Consider the following 26,993-nt stretch of genomic DNA (forward strand, 5'->3'; position numbering starts at 1 on the left):
CTTGTTATTTATGAGAATTCCTCAATATTTGAGTGATATTATCTTCACTGTGACTTAGGACCCAAGGCTGCTTTTAAAACATTAAAACTTGGCCAGAAATCAGGATGTGTTTTAGATGAAATACCCAGAAGTTATGTAACAATAAAGTAGCAGATTGACCTTGATATATAGACTGGCTGGCAAACATCTATTTCACTCTGTTGCTACGAGAGTAGTAATTAATGATTGCTACAGCATTTAGGATGCAGACCAACACTAGTAAAGTGGTCTTGAGAAAGGCAGTAAGGGTTGACACTCTGGCCTTTAGTTATATCTATGTATGTCAGGCATTGTGTGTATAAGTAGAAATGCAAATTAAATTTTATATATTGTTTCTTCTGGTGTAAAGTGCTATTAATTTCAGAGTTTTCTTACTTTTTCTTAGATCAGTTCACAACAAACTTTCAAAAAGTTGACAAAGTCAGAGTGCTATATGAAATGAATTTTTGACACTTAAATGTGTTCAATGAGCTGCACGAGATCACAGAACAGGCTTACTGGACACAGGCCCAAGGGCTGAAAGTGTCAGGGTCTCCCCTGGCCTTAACTTGCAAAATGTCATTCAAATTAAAACCTACAGACCACCTCAAACAGATTCAAAAGAGCTGCAATGTGACACAACATAACTACAAAAATGGGCAAAACAACCACAAGGAGACACCACATGACTACAAAGTAACACAATAAGACACAAAATGATTCCTAAGGGACCCAAAGGACAACAAAAAGACATAAAAAACCCAGAGAGACACAAAATGACTACAAAGAGATAAAAACAAACTGAGAAGAGACACACCAAAAAATAATAATAAAAAAAATGAAATAAAATAAATAAATAGAATAAACAACCATGAGGAGATACAAAATTATCAAAAAAATTACCACAAAAACATGTTTAACGCCTATAAACCACCAAAACATTGTTTTTTTCTCAGTAGATATGCATTTACAAGGTTGTGCTTGAAATGATCACATGCATATTTTTGCGTTTCCCTGCGATCCACGTCCTGATGTTACTTTAAAATTTATTTTATTAGTTTGAGGGCAAGATCTTTGTTTCTTTTTAGTGTTCAGTATACCAGATCATTTTCTCATTGCCTCTGTTTATTCACACTTGTTTTAACAGAGTGAAATAAAATCACATTCCCAACCATATGTAACTCACATATTTAAAACCCATATACACACATTTAATGTGTGTAGCTGAGGGGTTAATGGCAGTATTAATTCAAGATTTTGAGGAGAATTTAAAGAAAGGTTTTCTTACTGATGCTCAGTCTTTGTGTTGGGTTCTTTTGCTGTGTGCTAATGTCAGAGAGGATCTGAACAGGCAGGTGAATTAGTATTCCACACACACCGTCATTATACCAGGGACAGAGTGCAGGACGGAGGGAGCGGTGATGAGATGTGAACAGGGAAAATTAGGAGGAAAGATGTGACTCCTGCCTTGGCAGTGTTGCCTCTGTCCTGACAGTCTCCACCTCTTACTCTGTCCTTCCCTGTTCTCCTTCTCAAATCTTTGTGTGTCAGGATGGGAAAAGGAAGAATGAACATTCAGCGATTTACACAGGTGATAACGGAAACTGAAACAACATAAATAAATGCCTTCTTTTTGTTTCCTTCGTTCACTCTTACACTCACCTTTCCTCCTGAACATCTCTCCCTCACTCTCCTTACCTCTTGGCTTCCTCTGTCCCTGTGGGTAATTTTTCTCCCAGGACCCAGCTGCGGGTACAAGCGGCCTGTTATTTGGTTAAAATGGTTGGATAGAGGTTAGCTCTGCACTCAGGCAAGATCAAAAGGGCGTTAACACACACTCACACACAAACACACACACACACGGACACACACACACACACACACACACAGTCTGTCATACAGCAGGCAAAATAAAATAGATAGGTAGGGTGGTAGGTAGGTAGATTGAATTTTCATGTGTTATCAAAAAACAAACTTTATTTGTTATAAACCAGCCTTGCATAATAACAAAGCAATACTGTACTATGAGTACTGCTCTCTCCTTTTCCTGGCAGCAGTCCTGATTGGAAAACCTTTCACATACTCACTCTGAAATTATTCCTATTAAAATTCAATCTTTTTTTTTTTTTTATTAGCGTAATAGAGTCCTTTCAATATCAGTTATTTGTACTTCGCTAACAATAAAAAAAGACTAATTTTGAACTGAAGCAGAACACAATTTAATCAGTGAAATTTACATGCAGCTGAAATTGTCACATAATATGTAACAACATTCTCTTTCTCCGACAAATAACCTTTCACCAGTTAATTGTAACTGAATTGAGTTAATAAAAAACGTGTTATTCTGGGAGAGAGGTTGGGACGGTGGATTAATTGATAAGTGAAGTGATTAGTGAAGTCAGCGTGACCTCTCAGCACAGGCAGTCCACTGCTGCAGATAATTCACTATCTCTCCATTCACTGGTGGATCTGCAGTGGCTTCACTGTGCTGTCACACACACACACACACACACACACACACACACACACACACACACACACACAGTGGTTCCAATGCTGCTAATTGGTGGAGAAAAATGCAAAGATGGAGTGTTTGTGAGCGTTTGCATGTGCAAACCCATTTTAATTGGCTTACAAAACAAAAAAAAGTTTGCAATCAGCATAATCTGAACCACCATGTATCCTCTGTGAACCTTAAACATTTGGCACACACACGCCACACACTGTCCAGGTCCATATTTGCTCCTGGATGCCTGCTGCACTGCTGCGGCACTATTGACTGATGAATTCTTAAAATGCTTCTCCCAGAAAATCCTGCAGTGTAGAAAAGGCAGCAAAAGGATGGACCTCAGTGTGTTGTCACTGTGGTACTTTGGCAGGAAAGATACAGAGCGGACCAACATGTACTACAGTATATGCCCTCTTTTCTTCTGCAGGACTTGCTTTCCTCAAATCTGTCTCCTACTTTTTATTGCACTTTAATGTCTATTAAAATCTACAGCTGTGTGTCTCAGCATCGTCATACCATTACATATCCCTGCAGCACTAAGGAGAGACATTAGCCATGTGCCGCTCTCTCATTACTTTTGTCTTTTTCACAGTAAAAATCTAAGTTTATTGTAATGTTCATCTCTGTAGATACTTCCCTCTCCTCTGCTGCTGAAGTAGAAAGTTGTCTCCGAACATCAATGTTGCGTCAGATTCTGAGTTATTCTCCGTGTTGCTGAAATCACAAAACACATTTGATTTTACCAGTCCAGCTGATTGCAGTTGATCATCAGTTGAATGCTGCAGCATGTGGACACAACATTATACTATAAAATATGATGCAACTAAATGCAAAAGCCTTGCAACAAGTACTAAAGCTTATTATTTTCAGTTTGTGTTGACACTTTGTCAGAGAGAAATTGATGAAACTTTGATCATATGTGAATCAGTAGATGCATTCTTTCTGCTATTTTATCAACTTGGTGGAAAAAAAAAACAGAAACATATTATTTTTGAGCTGTGTTGCATTGTAAACTTAACCCAGGTAGGTTGCAGCGGAAAGAGTAGACAGGACAGAAACAGGAGCAGATATAACAGTATAGACGAAGGCGATTCAAGTGGAATTGTTTAGAAGAAATCAATAGAACTTGAAGAGGCAGCACAGGAGACAAGGGCATGCAACAGAACTGAAAATAGGTGCAAAGGATGGCGTGTGTGTTTTCTTTGTGTTTGTGTGTATATGCGCTACAGAAATATATAAGGGGCCCTGCAGGATCTTTAAGGTTGGATTCAAACACTGGCAGAACCTGTTTGCTGTGATCCTTTCAAAAAGGAAAGAGGCCTGTTACAAAACATTATGACCTTATTCCCTGAAAAGAGATTTGTGTGGCTTTCTGTGCAACAAAACACATTTTAGATACTTGAATTTAATAATAATTGGGCATCCTGGTTTTCTAGTGTTTAGGACACTTACTGCATAAACAAAATCTCCTTGGTTTTTTGTCAGCTGGTGACCTTTCGTCCCATGACTTGAACTTGAGTCAGAATAGAGTCTGAAATGTGTCGACTTTAGAGTTGACAAAATCAAAAAGACATGCCACTCAATTTGGACTTTGATTTGAGCCTTTTGAGTTGAAAATACCGCCTCTTTTTAAAAGTGTGTCAAAAATCAATAAATTTCCCTTCATTTCCTGAATCACTTGCATTAACATTATTAATTCCCAGCAAGTTGACACACTAAATTCCTACTTAAATGACTACTGATTTTGTTTGAGTACAAAAACTACTGGGAGGTCAACAAAAAGAAAAAAATTAGTATGCAAAATACGTGAATCATAAAATAACAGGTGGAGACGCAACAATTTCCCGCAATCTGCAAATTTTAGAAAACATTTGATTTTTGTCGTTAAAATGTTATTACATTTTGGGTAGATGATATAATCAGTTTTTCAGAATCTGAATCTCAAAGTTTGGGGCTTGGGACTTGGCTCGCCTGTCTCACATTGGGAATTGACTTGCGACGTGAGCGCAAAGACTCACTCTGACTTTCAAAACAATGACTTTGTTCCACAACTGCTGTCAGCTACAAAGCAAGACTGCCAAGAAAAAGTAATTATTATATATAATTATGATGAATTCATTATTATAATTTATTAATAATTAGCTCCTTGAATAGTACAAAAATGTATCTGTTTGAAGATGATGCAGATATAGTTTCCATATATAAGCCAAGTCCAGCTATAATTTGCCTTTTTGTGTCTCTCACCTTAATAAACCTACACTTTGCAGGCACAAGCAGCTCACAGATATACTGCACCTTTTTATTGGAGCTGAAAATTACTCCAACAAAAAAAGTATGACTCAGCCTTTCTATCTGTAGGCAGACGAGCTGAAAAATGCTGAAAAAGAGTTAGGAGGTCAGTTAAACTGAGACACCAGAGAGAAATGTTTCATCTAAATGTGTGCCATCTATGGCGCTGCCAGGCACACAGGCTGGATTCAAGACTGAAGAATCAGGTTAAAAGGATTCACACAAAGCTAAAAAAAAAGTCATAAATTACAACTCTTGCCAGATCTACAACTCTATCTCAACATTCTCTCACTCCCTATTCACCATGTTTTTTGTCTCTTTCACTTCTTCTCTTTGACTTTTCTGCCTTGTGCAGTTGGGCTCATGTACGGTTGTCTTGCTTCTGTTGAACCCGTAATTGAAGTGCTTGACATGTGTGGATACAGGGCAGAAAAATCTCCATAATGGGAAAAAAATGAAAGAAGAATAAGTTGCTGTCAGGAAAAGATTGAAGACAGAGAACAGATGTCAGATTTGAATTTCCTGATATACCTTTGTAGCATTTAGCATGCCAAGTTTACACACTCAATAGATACTTTGTCATGAGTTAGTTGGAGCTCTCCTGTTGACTTGAACCCTTTAGATTTAGCAGAAAGTGCTGCAGGGTTATCAGATATATATTACTGTTGCATAGCAACATCAAGTCCCACTTCCGGCACTTTCCATTTGCAGCTGCCAGTAAAAAAAGCAGCTGATTGCCACTGCTCTTACAAATTCGACTGATTTTTCTGTTTAAAAAATCAGTCGAATCTGTAAGCACAGTGACCTTGACATTAGAGCTCTGTGGGAAGTTCATCCCATGCTGAGCCCCCCGCTCAGAAACAAAGCTCAGAGCTGCAACTGGGATGCCCGCTGAGATTACAGTTTCACCTACTGGAGAGAGTGTAAAGGGCTGATGAACACACAAACGACATACGCACACAAACTCTGCATATGTGTGTGAGAAATAACACACATTATGCACATGCTGTATAATAAGGGCAGTATGTAATGATTGGAGTGTAGGTGCAGTTGGGGCTTCATGATGTTGCCGTGGTTAAAGGTTTTAACAATTTCCAAAAGCAAATCTCCCTACCAGCAATTAGCGTTTTTTCACCCACCGACCTGTGCTGAAACAACGATTATGATCCTGCTGATTGCGCATTTTGAGAACGACAGATTTCTGCTCCTTATTAGGTGAAATTAATATCATTATGCACCAACAGATCCAATTTATCCGCAGGGTGTCATCTGTAAGTTAAACCTCAGTGGAGCTCATGGTATTGCGGTGTATGGCGTAATGAGCTCCTCTCTGTTGAAATGAGCAGATGGTTGAGTGCCATTTCATTGTCGGCCGTCTCTGAGGTGCAGCAGTTGTTTTCAGAAAGCTGAGCAGTGGGGGTCAGCAGAGTCAGAGGAAAGATTTTCTATTCATTTGGTGTGAAATTGTGGGCACTGGGGCACAGGGTGAGTGAGAGGATTCAACAGGGAGATAAAACAGAAAGCAGTATTAAGGCCTGAAGGGAATTAATAAATATCCAAAAAGGAGAATAGTTAATTAGCTGGAGGGGTTGCATTGTTCTCCTCATCAATATTCTAAGTAAAACCTCTTAGAAGGAAGGTTAAAGGCCGCAGCAGCTTCTACGTGTTGAGTACTAAAGTAGTGCTAATGTCCAGAGTTTTCCCTTTAAACTTTAATGAGATAAAGATCAGATACGGCGCTCGTTAGGCCAATATTAGCAACCAGTATCAGTACTGGTCTTTATGTCATCTTCATGTCATTGAGTACCAATAAGATATTGCAGTACAGGGGCGGAGTAACACATTGTACATTAGGGGCTCAGCCCAAACACTTGGGGTGTCTGGGGACATGCCCCCCCCCCATGGAGATTTTTATACCTTTTATATTAGCTATATAACACAAACTACTTCGGATAATAGAATGTCTAAAAATCTGTGTCACATGATAGTTGCCAAAGGAAAATAATCATCCTGTAGAGCATATATTTTTTATCAATGTTCCCAACTGTCTTCATCATTTTGAAACACAGACACAACAACTATCGAGGATGGCTCATTTTAACCCCTTCCACCTAAAAAATAGCCATAAATTGTCTGTTATTACTATTTGTAAGTTACATAACACGGGTAGGGTATAGTAGGGTAAAGGTCTCAGTAGGTGCAAACAGCATTATCAATCTTGAAAGCTATTATTGTTTTTGAAAAGAGTTGATTGAATGAATATTTATCTGACAAATCTGTTACATTTGAATTCACCCCATAATAATCTGAGCTACTCTTATTGCCAACCAAGGATCCCCAACAATGCAAAGTAAATGTTTTTTCAGTATGCTGAATTGAATATTAGTTCAACAGAACATTTGCTCAATTGAATTATTATGTATTTCTTTAGGGATAAATGACACAACAATAAATTTAATCGATCAATCAATCAAACCACACAATTGAAATGAAGACATTTTGATCCTGCTTGGATCGGCGTTGGGTCAAAAAAGGTCAAATTTTAACCTGACAAACCAGATATACTTCATATACATTAACATGAACAGTTCATAAAATCTAATACATCAATATGTAGCAATATCATACATTTTTAAATGGTTAAATTTGGTCTACCCCCTCCAAATTTCAAACACACTGCGACACTGCCTCCTCATATCTTGACAGTCAGCCCAGATCTTCTTACAACTCCTCAGACACACATAAGCCACATTAGTACCAGACATTTTTCTGATATAAAAAGGTGTTCCTCCCTCTCGCTCTCTCTGTACATCTGGGACACTTTTTGACAGCTAAAACTGTTTCGACATAATCTGAATGGGAAATGCTTTTTTCTGCCACAACAAAGCTACATAATTCAGAGAGGGAGTGTGCAGAGGATTTAGTGTCCCCTCTGGTTGGGGTGGCTTAGCCTTTTGTCTGGCTTATCAGCATTGTTTGCGAGGCAATCAGGAGCATGTAGTCTGATGTACACACATGCACACTCATTACACACACACACACAGACATAAGGGGGACTCAAGGTCTCCCAAATAAGCTTGACGGTCACAAACACAAACAATCACCAGTAAAGACAGAGAGTGCTCACAGGTGCTCACTAAGGGTGATCCTTCAGTCTTGAACAGCAGGACAGATTTTTCTCTTGGGAACTTGACAGCCTCCTTTGATTGGTGACACGGTCCAGAGATTATTTTTTGGCATTTTTGCCTTTATTAGATAGGACAGATCAACAGTGTGAAAGGGGGAGAGAGAGGGGATGACATGCAGCAAAGGGCCACGAGCTGGACTCGAACTCGCGGCTACTGTGGCAAGGGCAGTGCCATTATTCATGGGGCGCCTGCTTTATCCACTAAGCCACCGGATGCCCCGATAGTTGTTTTCTAATGCTGAAATGTCTGTCTTTTTCCTGCAGGTACATGGGTGACATTTGGGGGACAGATAACAGACGAGGTAGGAAACATTTTTCCTTTGTCTTTTATGATCATTTAATCTTAATGAACCCTACTTATTCACTGATTGATTGATTGATTTTGTTGTACTGTATATGCAGCAGTGATGGGTATTGAATGTCTTGTATACAAACATGTGTGCCTTATGTCATATCACTTAGTGTGCTTTGCTGAAAACACTTTGGTAGATGTTTGATGTGTGATAAACCATTGATAATGAACAGTGATACTAACAAAGTTTAAACATACAAGAATAGTTGTAACCTATATAACTCACAGGGATCATTTGAGACATAAGATGAGCTTCCTCTGATGCTGCCATAAATAGTGTTTTACTGCTGGAAAGATGGTCTTTCATAAAACTGCATGCAGTAGAGAGACGCAAATAAAATTGCTATATGACCAAAGAAAACAAAAATGGGCTGTGGCATTTGCTTTTTCTTAAGAGATAGAAAACCTACCAGAATGCGCTGCCCCGCACTGAACCAACGCTCCCACTGGCAGGTGATGTAATGCAAGCTTGGCTGATTTCCCAATGTGGTGGCCAGCTGGTAACAAAAAATCTGGAGCCACAGTTAAACAGTGAGCTAAAATGCATTTCTTAAAACATTTTAGGTTAAAATAGGCAACACAGTAACAGAATCTTGGTTCGTGTTCAATCAGCACTGCTTAATTTTACTGGTTGATCTTGGCTTTTTCAGACTTCATTTTTGAAATACATGAATAAGTGTGATGCCCACTTCCTGTTCATAGCTTTTCCTATTACAGTCAAACAGCGCACTGAAATATATTTCTGAAAAATTTAAGGCGAAAAATAGACAATGCAGTGACGCGATGTGTAAGTAGGTTTGCATTTGAGAGAAAGAGAGAGAGAGGGGCGGGTCTCTCTCACGATACTCTTTGTGTTTGTGGTGGCGGAAGTAAAATCTACAGTTTCAGCAACAGCCGAAAAGCTAGCAAAAATCGAAGTTTACTATAGTTTATTTGCATATACTACCCACATTGATATGATACAAAGCTGTCTAAGTTTCCCGTCAAGTACCAGTTGACCATATGTCATAACATGTCATATGTTCAAACACTGATGAATAAGTGATAGCCAATGCCAAAAAAGTTGCTAAATTAAAAACTAAGTGACCTTTGAAAATGGAGCCTGCAGGCCCAAAAAAGTTGGCTGAATATTTTGGGAGCAGTGTCCAACCGTAGCCTGTCATATTTTGTGCCTCTTTTATAATTTGTATGCAAGCTGTGAAGTTTAGGTTGACTTGACCTGCATAAAATCAATAAGGACGTGATTCCCTCAGCATTTTAACCATGTTTTTCAGTCCTGTGTCTCACACTCTTGTTTTAATGAAATATACACAAGGCTATTGTCACAGTTAACCTTGATCAGACCATTGGCTGGCTATGAAACTTTTAATATCTACAGGCTCAATTAGCCTAAAGCTTAGGTTTTAATTGCTCATGTTATAATGAAGGATTTTAAAAAATGTCTAGAACAAGACGACCCTCACAAGGACTTAGGTGTAATGAATCAGATCATTGGGACAGACTCAAATGTTATGATACATAGGACAGAAAAATGTCATACTGAAGGTCAAAACATCATGAGTTTGTATATCTCCTTTACGCTCATGCTGATGAGCTCTAACATGCTCTGATGTTGCTGCTGGGGTCTTGGCCTTGGTCATCACACACACAGATGCACAGGCATACGCACACATTTAGTGTGACACTTAGGGGGGAGAGGACAAAGCTCACCACAGGGGACACAGTAAGCTTATGTAACAGTATTATTTTTCTTACTTTAAGGCTTAGTGCCATCGACTCACATGGCACACTCAAAGCCTAGCGCCCCACTTCTCTCCATTATTGTGTATGTCCCCAGTTCAGTGTCCCTGGCATCACTCAGACACAGTCCACCAGGCTTCAACAGCTGAGGTCCGTACTCAGCTGGGAATGGCTGGTTGGCTCAGATAAAATCTGTTTTTAATTTTACGTTTTGACTCAGTTCTGAAGATAAAATGTTTATGTTCTCAGTAAAGACACACGACAATGCATTATAACCATAGAAAACAGCCAAAAAAGAAGCCAGTTGTGCAGACAGAAGGTCTCTGTGGATTCAGTGGAGCAACCACACAACAGCCACGGTACAAACATCACATACAACGCTGTTGGCTTACAAAGTCCTCTGCTGTCCTGATTGCCCCTTGTTCAATGTCATTGTTATCAAAAGTGCTCTAAATATACTACATGTCCTCAGCAGAGTTCAGTGTCCCTGTCCTGGTTAAGAAATGCACAACAACTCTGGCACACAAACACACTTTGTTCATGAAATCTGTGTCAGTGCTGCACAAATATGCACTTAATTGTGCACAGGCTCCAACTCTGACTTACACAAATACATGCAAACTCTGAATAAAAGTCTCATCTTTTTCCTTAGTCAGTCCCTCCAGGATTTAGCAAGTTGTTTTTTGTAGCCTGAAATATCTGATTTTACAGCAGCTTTCCTTAAAAATAAAATAAAATAAAATAAAATAAAATTTGCAACGCTGTCTTGTATTCAGAGCCTATTATTATGAGCATTGTGTTTCCCAGAGAATTACAACCTATTTGTGATGGAAATGTGAGTGTGAGGGGGGGCATCCAGCTGGTGCTGCTGTTTTAGGCAGGGCTGAAGGGTCATCTCTGCGAGTCACTCTCCTTCTGCTGTCTCTGCCCGATCAACATGAGATAACACAGTAGCAACGGCTATCATGCACACACCAGAGAGAGGGTTGACCCTTTCATTAAACCTGTTAAGAACCATTTAACATTACCTAATGTCCGCGTCGGTTTGCAAAATAAACAGTTCACTAAAATATGTTTCTGAAAACATTTGAGGTAAAAATATAGGCAATACGGTGACAAAATCTTGATTAAAATTTGATCAGCCTTGCCTAAATTGACAGTTTGACCGCACACAAACACGGACATAATTGATTGATTGCTGCATTAGAGACTTGTCGCCTCTGATCAATTGTTTCTGGGTTTTGCAAAGTAATTCTAGCAAATGCCATTAAAAGCTGTAGGAAGAGAAGGGGCATGATTTTTTTTTTCACAGACTATCTGACTCATGTACTTTGTGCCAGTTTCATATATCAAAGTTATTGCCCTAAAAGTTACCAATTGTTGCTTTAACCCTAGGTGAAGCAATATTTTTTCCAGTGCAATGCACTGGTGCAGCAAAAAGTCTTGGACAAAATCACTTTTCAATATAAAGATTAAAACTGTTTTGCCATACTTGGTAAAGTTCATGTTTTTCCCACATTACAATTTAAAAGTTCATTAACATATAGAAGTCGTAACAAGGACCAAGTGGGACCATATAATAAAATAAAATATATTCCTTTTATATGTAAAACTGCAGAATTGTTAACTTATTAGAAAGTCAGCAGGTCACTAAAGATGGCTCATGAGTTTCTCACTTAATAATAAGCTTATTTAAAGATGTATATACTGTATATACTGCATTGCATAAAGTATATATGCTCTTTACAACAAGTAACAGCTACTAAGCCCGTAATAAAATTTGTCTCATCAAATTGTTACTAAGTTTGTTTTGCTGCAGTCTTGTCTGGGCAGCAGGCAAAACATTCCCAGACAGAGAGCTCACAGGAGTGATGGTGGGCCGCAAGTTAACATTGCTTACTCACTCAAAAAGGCCAAAAGTGGATCCATGAACCATAAAGTGAATTTGAAGAAAGTGTGTCTTGTCGATTTAAACTTTGATGTAGGGAGTGTGGAGGGGAGGAGGCAGCGCAGCCATAAAACCATCTCAAGGCTGTGTGGGTAGTATGTGGGAGGCCTTGATTCTGGGGCTGTGAGAGAGAAATCGTTTTTTTCTCATCACATCTCTTCTATGGAAATCAAATATCTCCTGCACCTTTTGTGCCCCAGAGAGAAAAAAACAAAACAAAGACAGAAGCCTGAAGCACAGCCACCCATGTATTTCTGCAACTTAACAGTGACTCAGTATTTTTCTGAAGGTAAGGTTAGAAGTGCATGAGTACATGTTTGTGTGCTACAGACAGATTGTCTCTGCAGTTTGTCCTCCCCTTACAAAAATGACTGCACCATTCGAAGGCCATTAGTCACATTCAGTTCATCCAAATTGGCCAGAAGTCAGGAATATGTGTAAGCTGTGATGCTTCATCATCAACAAAAACTTCCTGACCTTGTGAATGTCACTCTTAGCACTCCATGACAGTGATTGACTTTTTAGTATCTTCCGAGACACATTATGAATGAGCAGTCAGGAGAGGCCAAACAGTCACCCTTTAAAAAACGGACTCACCCTTCTCTCGGCTCGGTCTGTGGCTATCTGCTCGTCTGTCTTTGTTCCTCACCTTACCTGCAAAAACTTTGTTACCCACTGTGTTTATCCTTAAATTCTCTCTACATGACTTGTCCATTCAGCACTTGCTCACTTTTTTCATCCACATCCAACTTTTCTTCACCCCCCATCCATTTTCTTACCTCTGCAAAAAAATCTCTTACCTCTCACCCTACATCCACTTTATTGAAAATCACCCTCCAGTGCCCCCGACAGTGTGTGACAGAGATTGTTTCCTATAATGTGCACTCAGCACAGACCAGTTAGAGAAAGAACATGCTGTTCACTTTCTGTCATCCCTCTTTCCCAAGTCTTTCTCTCCTTTACTGACCCCTGCTTTCTTTAACCTCTTCATTATCCAGCTCTGTCTTTTCCTCCGTTTGCCTTAATGGCGGTCAGGACTCAGAGGCTGAATGAGTCATTTTTAAATGCAGCCACTGTTCTCTCTGTTCTTTAGTTTCCTGCATCACTGTCAATTCAACCTTCTCTGAAAGCAGTCTTATAATGATACTCTTTGTGAATATGAATGAATTCTGAAATATTCTGCCGATAGTACTGGTTATAGTACGCAGAAAATGTTATTATCATTAGTTTCCTTTCACTGGAACAGGCAGCAGCTAGGCTCCTTGAGGCTCCCACGTCCTCACCATCAACCACAACACTGCTAATTTGTAAGTGCAATAAATAAGAAATTCCTCTTTTCTAGCCAGGAATTTAAGTTTCTGTTTATAAAAAACTCACCAAAGAAAGTGAAAGCAAAAGCCAACCAAGATTTACTGTTGTTTGGCGTTTTGCCGCATTATATTTGCGTCTTTTCTTTAGTGCTGTTTCTTTTGGACTGTGTGCTGCTTACAGTCTGGCCAAAGCCCCGACCTCACCTGAGCTCTGTGAGGTAACACGCTGGTAAACGTCCCAAATGCAGAAAATAATACAAAAATATAGGCAAAGTGCAGAATCTCTGCAGAAAAATACACCAATACACACTTTTCACAGGTCATGAGTTCAGAGGGATTACTTTTACACGAGTCTATACATTGTTCTTGTTTTTTTAATTAGGGAAAATCCTACATAGTGTATCTTTAAGGTTATGGAAAGATCACCATCAGAGTAAAAAAAATATACAGTTGGAAAGAGACAAAATGTGCACCGTCCTCCCTGAGACTTTTTACTGACAAACCAGACATTAACTCTTGGGCCATTCTTGTTTTTATGTTGGTCATTACAGTTAGCAGGCCCTCTGTGGCATCAGAAAAAAGATTTTTTTTTTTTTTAAATGTGAAACTGTTTTATTCAGTGTTTTTGCCGGTTTTAATCACTGGATCCATTTGTTTTGAAGAGGGAAAGATCTTTGTGTGTAATTCAGCTCTTGGTAAAAACCTACTAAACAATGAACACTGACGCAATCCTAACAGTGAGTTCATGATTGGCACACAGGAGAAGTTTCAGCTGGCTGCAATCTGTAATCCTCACCAATAGATGCCCCTTATTATGTCTTTGTTTTATTTCTTTTATCTCATCATTTGCCTTTGTTTAATTGTATTGATCTAAATTCTAATCATATATTTTATCTCATTTCATCTTATTTTATTTATGTACCTTAATTGTGTCTATTAAAGCATGGTCTCTAAAGACACTTATTAAATAAAGTTTATTGTTATTGTATTATCATCACTGATAGGCTTGGACAACTGCCCAGTCTGTGAAGGTAGAGAGAGATTCTCAGAGAAGAAATTTGTTCTTTATTGATTAATTAATTAATTCTTCTAGAAACAACACCTCTGCTGTCTGCCACCACTGATACAGCAACACACACACGTCTGACTGCGCATGCACTCTCAGATACATTCACAGCGACAGACAACCACACAAGCACCACATGTGCAAACACACCCTTCTGTCCGCTCACAAACTCAACTGATGCGCACATATGACTCCACAGGGAGATGATGGCAAATTCACTTAGAGTCCCCATGTAATAAAACTCACCGCAGGGAAATTGGATCTCGGTCTGATGATTTATGGTCACCATGTCTGCAAAAATATGAAGGAATGTTTGCACATATGCCACACACTCACTTAAAGCATGAGCTCTTATTAACTAAAGAGGAATGAGTTGACACAATATATATACCATGGAGTCTGATGATTTTTTCACAGATAATTACGCTGTGATCCCACTTGCTCAAAAAAGTCTGTACTTAACAGACTCACAGTAAAAGCTCTGTTTGAGTATGTGAGTTCATGCAGGCAAGTTGAGTGGGTTGCTGCAGTGTACTCACACAGGACATACAGTACTCTGCTCACTGCAGCATATACACTGACACTTCCTTTGCAACAGGGCACTGCTGTTGAGCCTTTGTGCGCAGCTCACTCTGGCTCTGCCATGCCTGCTGCACTGCTGTTCATATAGCATTTCATAAGCCCCACTTCCACCCCAGCATCCACCCGAGAGCTCTAAGGGTTATTATGCTTGATCAGAATTAGTTTATATGACGTGTTACGCTGTTAAGTGTTTATAGCTGTTCTGAATGGCTGCACTCGAAGTCGAGTGAAAAGCTGGCCAGCATAGAGAGAGGGGAGCTGCAATATTCTTTAAATACACTCAGTTGTTCACATGAAATTGTGGCGGAAATAGTTATGTAAAGAATGAAAAAAAAGCATTTGAGAGAGAAGTTCAAACCAGCAAGAAGTAGGTGTAAATGTCATACTGTCAGTTTTGGAATGTTACACAACGTCCCGTCACCCGTTCAGAACCCAAATATGTTCCAAACGCAAAAAATATTGTCATGTTAATAATGGATATCTATTTCTATAAAGCACTTAAAATCAGTAGCAGAAGATTTTCAAGATTAAAATGCTTTATTATGTGTTATTTTGACTGTCCATTCTAAAGGATTGAGAATTTGAACATGAGAAAGCAGACTTAGTCTAAACAGACCTTTTTCAAACAATAAGCATGAATTTATTTATTTTTTAATTCATGCTGTGTGTATATATATATATATATCATCCTATTTGTCATCACTACTCAAAATATTCTCAATTTCTCTAATATCTCTAGAAAACTGTTTTCAAACCTCCTGAGATAAATATTCTGTGTACATAATCAACTAGATACATTATAGGCTGATTGTTTATTTAGAAAATCAACTCAGAACAGCATCTTCCAGTTCATTTCCCAGTAATGCTCAGTTCCCCCAACCTCTTCAATGGACTGTTTTAATAAAAATAAAATAAAATCTTGAATAAATGCTGTAAATCTTTCACATGATTTTTTGACTTGAATGAGTAATATAAAATCTCAAGTTTACTTTTAACACCGTTTAAACACAAATGATATACTTTATATACACAGTATAACTCATGGATCAAAGGGCTGAAAAGGGGGTGTGGTTCTACTGCTGTCTACTTTGAATGATGTAAAACACTGTTTTTTTTACACAGGTATCCTAGCATGTAAGTCTGCACATTTGGTTGTTACTGGTTGACAGTAATCATATCTAGAAATTGCAGAAAAGCTATGTACATTAGAATGGTTGGGAGGAGGGAGTCCAAAACTATTTGACCATCTAACAAGCATTTTGATGAAGCATACTCAAAACTTAGGAGAAACTTAATTTCCTCTAGGAAAGAAGTTATTAAAATCACTCCTCAATCCCTGTTGTGCTGAAGTTGGTGTATCCCTGTAGGAAGTAATAAGGGTCAGAGCCCAGGAGTCAAATATTGACTCTGTACATATGCTGTATAAAAGATCCATTCCAGGTGAGCTGGCTGACTGAAATACTGCTTGGTACTGAAAAATCACCAAAGATGACACCACAAGTGTCCTTTACAGAGACAGGAACTAACTGGATGCTAATCCCTGTTGCTATATTCTTATAATTTTCTTTGGTTATTTTTTTGATTGATGATGCAGTGGTTATCCCTGATTGTGCATTATTAGAGTTGTTTGGCCTGGCTTTCTGTCCTCTGATTCTTAGCTTGATGCGTGTGACTACTTGAGAGCTTGCACCTCCATGTTGGCGCGGTCTGATGTGTCACCGTCTTGAATGTCTTGCATATATTTGTCTTACAACTAAACAATACTCATGCTCCGAGGATGACCTTAGGCTTTAAATAAAGGTTTTGGTAAACCTTGTACACTGTGGCTCTGAAAACATTTATTTTAAGGATATTGAAATGCTAGAATGCTATACCTCTTCTAAGGATATGTTTTCCATTGGCAAGTGTCAAAAAAGAGAGATTTTCAGCACACTGACCTTTCTGTGTCCTGTCTTTCTGTATGTCGATGTGTGTTGGCGTGTGTGTGTCCTGACCTCTTGCCAGGTTGCAGAGCAGCTAATGACTATTGCCTATGAGAGTGGAGTCAACCTGTTCGACACAGCTGAGGTCTACGCAAGCGGCAGGTGGGTGTGGAACCAACCTCTCAGTTTGTTTGCAGTTCAGTTGAGCTCATAACAACCTAATAATGTTTAGCTGTGATCAGGTGCAGACGTCTGGCCCCACTGGCCTCAGAAAGTTTTTTTTTTTTTTTTATCATCTGTGTTTGGCCGGAAGGTTTCAGAGTCTAATTTAATCCACTCACTTAGTGAACCGATCCACAGCCAGCAGGTCTGAGAAACATACAATTTGCGATTATTCATGACCTTAGAAAAAGTTTCCACTCCGGACATGCCATAGATTTGAGACTGGATGAGTAAATTTAGTTGGACCAAAAGGAAATCACTGCTTTTTATGTGAGGGTGGAATTATTAGTCTTGGTTATTGTGTTATTGTGGCTCTTTGTTAAAGCCTTTGGATGTTGTTTGAATATGGAGAACAATGTAAAATATCAGTGTTCATGAAATCAATCCACAGAATTATAAGAATGTGTTTGATTTTTGTGTAAGGAGTGTGATACTGCTCTCAAAAAAAAGGCCTGTGCTGTGAACTAATTAGCAGAATCAGATATTTATTATTTATTGTTTATTTTAACTGTCTGATGTCTAAGTCTGATGCAAATGTGAGGAAAAATACTGCAAGGCACCTTTCCAGCCTGTGCTAGCTTTCTCAGAGCAAGTGAGAAGATTTGCATTATTGTCTCAGCATGCAACAAGTTTAAATTTAGGAAGAGTCACAGTGATTATACATTTGAATTGGTAAAGTGGAAAGAATAAAAGACATAAGTGTAGGGTTTGATCTTTCTACTGTTGAAGGTGTGATTTCCTTAAGCTGTTTCATAATTTAACAAATTAATGTTGTTAATGTGTTTAATAAAACACAAATTTTGTCCAAAAAATCTTTTTTCAATATAAGATGGAACAAGTGATTTTAAATGGGGTTTTTTTTTTTAATCTTTTTGAATGTACCATCTAACTGTCTATTCTATTTTTCTGATGCACAGGGAGTGTCTAGGCAATGGATTGCAGGGTTGATATTGTGGATGTGGAGGAAATGTTTATGAATATTAATTTTATCAATTTAATGACACCACCTCATTTATGTTGCATTGCAGGGCCGAAGTCATTCTAGGAAACATTATCAAGAAGAAATGCTGGAGGTAATGATGACATAAACATGTGTGATGGCTTCACTGCTTTTGTTGTAAGAGAGAAACAAGGAGGAGAACAATGTGTGTACATAATGCAAGAGGCAGCGAAAGAAGTGTGTGTGAGGCATGAGGACAAAGGGAATGGAAATGAGAGATTTTTTTTTCCTTTGGTGAGTGAAAATGCAAATATTTGTGATGTCAGTTTGTGAAAGAGACAGTCATGTTTGACGTTAAAGTGAAAAGTTTAAAGTGATGGTGAAATCTGGAATATCATTTCTGTCTCCTTAGGACTGTGTTTGTATTTCTTTAAATCAGACCACGTTCCTTATTTTCAGTAATTTGTGTATTTTTGCGTGAACAGACATTGCATTGCATCACAGCCACATGAAACAGTTACTGTATAAAAGTCTGCCTGTAGGCATTTTCAGTTTCTACAAATCTCAAATATTCCCTTTATGGAGTTATTAAAACGCTCAGTCTTTCTTTTTTTTAGTCTTTAATTATTGATCGTCTCTGTAGGACACAGGGAAGACAGACTTACAGTAACATCAAAGGGAGTAACTTACAGTAATATTAAGTATCTGATGGAGCCTCTTTGTGATATGTCGGTATGAAGCGGCTTAAATCTGAGAACACTGAGCAATCATTGCTCAGTTTATGAACTGGTCAAACCTGATGACGAGCTAAAGAAACTGGACAAACCACTCATAAAGATTGTTCACACCTTCTTACGCTGATCTTTTAAATCTATGACAGTCAGGAAGTAGCATACACTTTGAGAACAATTGGTAGTGATAAAATCTGAAGACTTCAGATTAATTTTTTTTACAAATCACACATTGTATGGTTTTACTTGCACACTGTCAACACCTGCTGACCCAGATTTGAAAAAACCTAACTTTTTCAATCATGCCTAAATCATATTCAGAATCGGTTCAACGGTCGCACACTGTGTCCTCGCCTTCAGTGCCATGTACTGGGCTGACAACATTGCACCAGTAGGCGGTTTGATGCTGTTGCGGTAAAGACATGATGAACCTGACATTTCCGTCTCTGAGTGTCGTCATGAATTTACAGAGAGGAAAGAGCAGACGGCACTAAGGGATGGTGATCCATTTTTAGTTTTTTTTTTTTTTTTTTTACAGATTTTAGGGGAAATTAATGTGGATAATATAACATACAGTTCCCAGTGCTGCATTAATTTTAATATTTTGTCACATACACAGCATGAATTAATTTGTCACGTGACTCAAGTCGCCGTTTGAAACTTTAAAATTCAATTACGAACTCGGTAAATACCACGTAATGTAAAATAATGTACTGATTTTAGCCTTTAATCCGATGACAACAGAAATCGTGTTTGCCAGGTCACCTTTTGTGATGCTGAAGAATTTGTGAAGAGGTTTAATGATTTAACAGAGCAGCAGACACGTCATGACAGGGTGTCACCAAAATCTCTTATGTGGGTGGCATTTTCACACACATTAGTCCAACGGTTTAGACTGAATGTACCTCAGTGACATGTGAACAGCTGATTATGGTTCTAACTAAACAAGTGAGCAGAGAGTGCAGGATCAGTGCTGATAAACACATCCATGATGGCACTAAATGTAGTAGCAAAGAAAGTTATAGATTTTTAGAGCCATGTATATCTAAATAAGAGAATACACAAAGCAAATGCATTATGTATTACTCACTTTCTGTATCTTTCTTAGGCGATCCAGCTTGGTCATCACAACTAAACTGTACTGGGGAGGAAAGTAAGTGAGAAACTCTCTCAAATTTGATTTCCAAGTCTGTTTGTCAACAGAAAATGTATAAGGAAGTCTCACTGACTGCCTTCACATGGACGTGAATAAACTTCTTATAAGGCTCCTTGTTCAGGATATGATGTTTACATGAGCACAAAGAAATCAGGTTATTCATGTTCCCTGTGTACATGAAAAATACTAATAACTGAGTTACAGATTACTGCAGTCTAGTTGCTCAGGTACCTGTTATATTTAAACAAACAAACCAATAATGGGGGAGTGACAGAAGATATTAAACACGCCATTGTCCCACTAAACAAATTAACTGCTTATTTCTTCTCTCCACGACAGCTGTCTGCTCTGAGTGCATCCACTGCCTCACTTTCAACCTCGTATGAACTCTACATAGGAGTTACTCACCTAACTTTACTCCTTAAAGGAGCTACGATACTCTTATAGCTCTGTCCTCACTTTGATTGACACCAGTCTGTCACTGTCATTACATATCGAATAGGGGAGAAAGTATGAAGACATGCAGCCTCTTTCATTACCAAAAGACAAACCTCATTTTCTTCATTGCTTTATAAGTGCCGCAATTTCCGCTGTTTGTGTTACATCACTTGGCTGAAGTTGCACCTGCACAGGTAGTTTGTGGCTCTCAATAACCAGGGTAAGGTAACACTAATCCAGCTTCTTTTAGAGTGCTCCAGCTAGCATATAGAGGTTTCTAAAAAAAGAAAATTGTGTTTACATGCTCAAACACATAAACAGCATATTCCAAAAACCTGATCATATACGAGTTATTCATGTCCATGTAAACACACCGACAGAGATCAAGATCTGTATTTTAAGAGTGACCTAAAAAAATGTACATACATACAACATCACATTAAAACTTAGACAAGGAGAGCGGTTATCAAATACAGACACTAACTAAAACATTAAAAAAGAAAAATAAGATGTAAAGCCTCAATGTCCAGAGGAGAAAAAGCAAAAAGAGGAAATCAGTTCTCAAATCTATCGATAATTCCCTCATATCTTAGCTCAGTCTCATTCCCAGAGCATCAAATACAGCTGCTTTGTCATGCCCCAGGACGTTTGATATTGGCAGTCTTCAGTGTCTTTATGAGACCACCGGGCTTTCAACTAACTCCAATGTAAACCCTTTACCAGCAACACACTGACACTGAGAGCAACTGATGTTGTAAAGGGCAAGAAAGTCCACTTAAGGCAGGAGGAAAGGAGATGAATAGGTCAAACACAACAGGACTTTCAGCCAAGAGACCACAACTAATATCCAGTGTGAAACCAAAAGTCAATGTTATTTTAAAATAATGCTGGTTGTTTCAACTGATGTGAGTCACACAATGTATTTACATCATATTACATTTTTTTTAAACCAAAAAAGGCGGCCATTTCACAACATTAACTACATGTTACAGTGTGTCTCAGCTCTGTGGCCTTTGTGTTGCTACGGTGTGCAGAGAGGCCAGTGCAATTCATTGATATTTGATGACTTGTAATGAGAAAATATTATATATCTCCTGTTAACATTCAGCAGGTTCTTTGTGTAGCTCTGTTTCAAAGACAATTGTACTTTCTCCTCCCAACACCTCAATTTTTCTCTGTAACAACCTGAGCAACGTGATGTCACAAACAGTCACCAGTCCAATAACCATCGCAGGAACCAGTTCCTCTGCAGAGTGTGGAAAAAAGGAGAGAGAGGGAGGATAAAGAAATCTGTTTTATAACACACACACACACACACACACACACACACACACACACACACACACACACTCTCACACTCACACTTCTTGGCAGAAACTGTCCCAACTGGGTCTGATGATAAGGATGAAGGTATTCTCCCCAGTCCTGAGCACTCCTTCATCCCTGTGAGGAAAGATTCGGTCCTCCACCTCTCTCCTCCAGAGTTTGGATGCATAATGATGCTGAACAGTTGAACGTGCACTGACCCATTTACATAAAACAGCCTGATTTGCACATTCTCATATCATGCCCCCTCAAAAAGTGATGACTTTTAGTCTGCTTGGAGAGCTAGATGACTGATGTTTAAAAGTTGATGAAGTACCAGAAAGTTCAGATAATATTAAAGTCATTTTAATGCACTGACAGCCACAAACACAGCAACATACGATACACAAGAATAAAATGGTTCATACACCCACTCATGCTGTCTGTTCAGTCATTTACATTGTTTGTTAGATGACACTTTGCAAGAGGGAGGTGACAAGAGCACAAAAATAAAAGCTAAGTCTTTTTACAGCCTTGTCCGTGGGATATAATGTGCTCATAGAACAACACCCAAAAGTGAATTGTTGACTGAAAAAGATTGACAGTGAAGCTTATCATTGGTTTGCATTTGTCTCATCAGAGCAGAGACAGAGAGAGGACTGTCCAGGAAACACATTATTGAAGGTAAGACTTGAAAACACACACGCACAAGATGATCAAAACAACTTAAGACTATTTTACTTTAAAAAAGCCTTAAATAAATGTTTTTTTTTTACTACACAGTGCTTTATTGAGTCAGTTTACTGTGAGTTTATTGAGTTACTACGGCCACTTTTCATTGTCTCTCTGTGTCTCTCAGGTCTTAAAGGCTCTCTACAAAGGATGCAGTTGGAGTACGTGGATGTAGTTTTTGCAAACCGCCCGGACAGCAATACTCCCATGGAGGGTGAGTCAGCCAATAAACAATCAATTTTACACCTAGGCAACCAAATCAATTGTCATTAACAATGTCAAGCAAGGGGAAGTGACGCTTCTTAGTGTTTTACTCAAGTTTTATGCATCTGAGTTTGTGATTATTTGTTTTGGCATTTATGATTTGGGATACTGCCTTTGCTGTTTTGCAGCAGAATGAGTTTACAGTTCTGAATCAGATTTTGATTGAGCTGTGACTTGAGCCTTACCAGTTCTCTGACATTGAAATTAACTGTGGATGTCTGGTGTGTGCATGTGTTATAATAACAATGAAACCATGTTAAGCAGCATTTTTAACCTTTTCAGGATTTATGTGGTTTTTGTTTAGCAACCAGAAAGAGAGGTTGTTGATAGGTTGTTCACTGGCTGGAGGGCAGCTGTGTACTTGGGAAAGAAATTAGAGTCCCAAAATAACAAAATATTGAATCCAAACACAATGCCTTTGCTGGAAACACTGTTTAGATTTTTCCCCCTCAGTGTCTATATGCTGTTTTTTCACCAGAGGAATTATTTGTGTTCATGTTATAATGAAGCAGATTTCTAAGCCCTGCAAAACTGTTCTTCAGTACAGCTAAAGTGAGGCAGGCAGCCCTGTATAATTCATTATCAAGAAGTTGCTTATTGATATGCATATTAGTAGTGTATTGGCTTCTCATTAGTCATCATGTATTAAATGTGTACTTTTGAGGTCTACTGGTAAAGCAAATTAATTAGTTTTTTTTTTTCTCAGTCCTTTATAAATTAGTGTTCATAGCTAACCAATAAGGCCATTACATGTTAATCAGTTATTTGCTTCTGTTCTTGCTTTGCTCACAGTTCCTACTATCCTTCAGTGGGATTTTTATCATGAATGTAATTAGACTTTCTGGATAACTTTAATGCATAACTCAGCCCATATATTCCCAATATTGAAGACTTATATGCCTCTGACAATTTATATAAATGACAAGCTGAGTAATGAGTTTATTTTGTAACTTTGTGACAGATTGCATGTGATTGCTAGTTTGAAAGCAGAACTTTGATATTTGATATGATATTTGATATTATTTATGTTCATGTTTTCAGTATGAAAACAAAACTTCCATAATTTAATATAGCAGCGAAACATATAATGCATTCCCACACACGCAACTTGATTTTTCACTTTTCTCTTGCCTCTTTATTGATTTCTGCTGTCCTGCAAACTCAGCGTAGTTTTTCCCACCATCTGCACTCACTGTTCATTTGCTATTTAATTCTTTCAACTATTAGATCTATTGCTCATCCTTCCTCAAACTTGTTTTGAACTCCCTCTTCCTCTCTCTTGTTATTTTGGCCGGATATTTAGATGAGTAGCATTTAAATGGGAGTGCAGTGTGCACAATCACAGCGTGTTGCTGGAGTTGGATGGGAGGCGGGCGTGAGGGAGGGATGGAGAGGAAGGCAGAAGTAACAAGAAAGAGGAAAGAGATTGTTCACTTTGCTTAATACTGTTATTTCCCTCGACAGGATGGTATTTAGTAAGGCATCTTTGTTTCAGATTGTTAATTATCATTTGCCAAACTGAAAGGCGAGCAAAAAGTCAAGTCTTTTTAGGTCTTCTTGATTATATGCTCTTGTAGATCTATTCTTTAACTTCTCTTCCTCCTCTCTGTTGCCAACCTTCTTCTTTTCTGTCAGTGTTTCCTTTGACCTTCATATTCTGTCTTCCCGCCAAAATTCATTTATGCAGAGTGAAAGACAAGAGTCCTGCCACATTCAAGGATTGCTGTATAATTGGAGTGAGTGCAGGGCGACGATGAATAACCTTAATGACAGTCCTAATCTGAGTTTTTGTTGGCTCGTGCAGTCAGCAGTGTTGGAGCTAATTGCGTCATTAAAAATGCAGCGGCTGGAGTGTGATCAGAGAGGCTTCAGTATGTGAGCGTGTTAGTTTGTCCCTGGAGTTGTTAGGGACGGGTGATGAGCCATCGGCAGGTAAGAGAGACTCGAGGAGTCGGGTGGTCTCTGAGGAGTTTGTTTTTTCAACTTCATCAGTTTGTAAAGGCCTTTCATCTAAGGTTTCGCTCTTAATTTTCTTACTCTGGTTTCCTTGATCTTTTTGACTCCTGAGTGCGTCAGCAAACCCATTCATCAACGCCTGCCTTCTCATTGTTTCTATTTTTCCTTTGTATTTTTTACTGTTTGTTTTCTGGGTTTCTGGGTTTCATCCATCTTCTCTCTCTGCCTTTGGCTTTGGCTCTTCATGAGGCTTGGCTGCTGTCAATTCATGCTGCCTGCCTCTGGGCAAGTTACTTCTCAAGTTCTTTAACGTCATCTAAAAAAGAAGAAAACAAACATTTTCTCAGTCATTTTCTCTTTCAGTGCCACCTTTTTCTTCTGTTATTATATGTGAATCACAAGTGTGTTAGGACTGGATATAATGAACACATAGGAAAGAAAGGCACTAAAGTACTCTGTGATTTGGTTACTTCCTCTGAAGATTTCTTGTGGTTACTTCCAAATAAAGTGGTTATATTTCTGTCTCCTGAGTGAGACTGATGTCCCCCCAGAGACATATTTCAAATAAGTAACTGTGATATTGATTGTAATTTTGGATCACACAAAATAGTCTGTCCTACGCCTCCTCTCACTCAGTAAGCCTAAATTATGTCTATTAAATTTTAAAATGTACTCTACTCTGTGAATTATGGCTTTAATTTATGCATTGAATTTTCATGAATCCTTAAAAACTGCTTCAAGAAAGAGAGAAACACAATGAGAAGTGTTTGGGCTTTTTTATATATATAATTGCTGATTAGTTTCTGTGTTTCCTCAGACTCTCGGGAACATAGCCTAAAACACTGAACCATTTTGTTGAATGAATTTTGAATGTGCTAAAAGTTGATCCAGCAGGGGACGGCTGTGTTTTGGTTTTTTTTAGAGTGCAGCTGAAGGTGTGCAGCTGAACAGTGTAAACTGTTGAGAGGAGCATTTCAGGATAAGTGCTGCTGCTTTTTCAAAGAAATCCTGTCATTACTGTCTGTTACTATCACTGAACAGGCTGGAATCAATCAGTTCGTTGTGTTGATCCACTGACTGATGCGATGCTGGCATGTGTATATCTCTGCAGAGATCGTTCGGGCCATGACCTATGTGATCAACCAGGGCATGGCGATGTACTGGGGGACTTCTCGGTGGACAGCCATGGAAATCATGGTAAGCAGAATGGAACTTTTGGGTTTATTTCTGTATTGGAGACTATTTATCTAATGACAACTGTCTTTTGGATTAAAAAAGAATTAACATATGCAGGTAGGTCATTTATTTACTTGGTAAATATCTTCTTTATGTATTAAAGGTTGTTCTTGAGCGCTGGCCAAGCAAAGTTTGTGAACAACACAAAGAGCAGACAGAGTGTTCACTTCAATAAAAAATTCAATTAATTACTATAATTGGCTACTGTACTGCAGTTTTAAACTCACATCAGCTAGTGAGAAGTAAGGTCCGATTCTGGTGAGCACAATATCTCAAGAGTGCCTTGAAGGATTTTTATTTAAATTTGGCACAAACGTCCACTTCGACTCAATGATGGCCAAAGGTCAAGGTCATCGTGATCTTGCTTCTGTCTGATTCTCGTGAACAGGATATATTAAGAAGGCCTTGAGGAAATTTGCTCAGATTTGGCACAAATGTCCACTTGGATTCAAAAATGACCTGATTAGAATCTGGTGGTCAAAGGTCACTGTCAGCTCACAAAACATGTTTTTGGCCATAACTTAATAATTCATAAGAAAATGTTGACAAAATTTCACAGAAATGTCTAATTGAATAAAATAATGAAGAGATGACACTTTATACACAAAGGTTCAGCTTCACTGTAACATCATAATGTTCTGCAAAAACAAGTTTCTGGTCATTATTCAACGTAATATCTCAGGAACAGAAGGGGAGACATTTGGTCAGATAATGAATTGGTGACATTAATCTTGGGTGTCCACCTTGAAACTTGGCTGATAGCATAGATCTTCTATGCTGCCGGGTTGAAGATGTGTGTAAATCATCCATAGACATGGATGTGCAACTTGACAGGTTTGCAGAGGCACACAGCTGCAAGGTGGTAATTTTAGTTTGTAAAAGTTTCATGCTGCTTTCGCAGATTTAATTTCATATTCCACTGATTAGAATAAGAGAAACCTGAATAAAAACCTTGTATTTGTTCTAAAAAGACCATTGATTCAATGATCCACTGAATAAACTCTTAAGAAGCTATAGATACACTAGTTGTGTCCTATATCTTGACATATTTAGGAGCCAATTTTAGCAGCTTATCATCATCTCTTTGAAC

General features: G+C 38.5%; 1 protein-coding gene across 2 annotated transcripts in view; it reads left to right on the forward strand.

Annotated features, from left to right (window-relative positions):
• Positions 1 to 26,993, forward strand: part of kcnab1a (potassium voltage-gated channel subfamily A regulatory beta subunit 1a) — a 112,102-nt gene that overhangs the window by 75,761 nt on the left and 9,348 nt on the right. For both annotated transcript variants that reach the window (XM_088078775.1, XM_042487339.2), the window contains exons 3-9: positions 8,268 to 8,305; positions 17,006 to 17,085; positions 18,174 to 18,218; positions 19,925 to 19,969; positions 22,356 to 22,399; positions 22,575 to 22,661; positions 25,779 to 25,864. In XM_088078775.1, the coding sequence (XP_087934901.1) occupies positions 8,268 to 8,305; positions 17,006 to 17,085; positions 18,174 to 18,218; positions 19,925 to 19,969; positions 22,356 to 22,399; positions 22,575 to 22,661; positions 25,779 to 25,864 (425 nt within the window). The remainder of the gene's footprint in view (positions 1 to 8,267; positions 8,306 to 17,005; positions 17,086 to 18,173; positions 18,219 to 19,924; positions 19,970 to 22,355; positions 22,400 to 22,574; positions 22,662 to 25,778; positions 25,865 to 26,993) is intronic.

The sequence above is a fragment of the Plectropomus leopardus genome, chromosome 6 (genome assembly GCF_026936395.1).
Source record: "Plectropomus leopardus strain MGB_pleo_1.0 chromosome 6, ASM2693639v1, whole genome shotgun sequence".
In the NCBI taxonomy this organism is placed as follows: Eukaryota; Metazoa; Chordata; class Actinopteri; order Perciformes; family Serranidae; genus Plectropomus; species Plectropomus leopardus.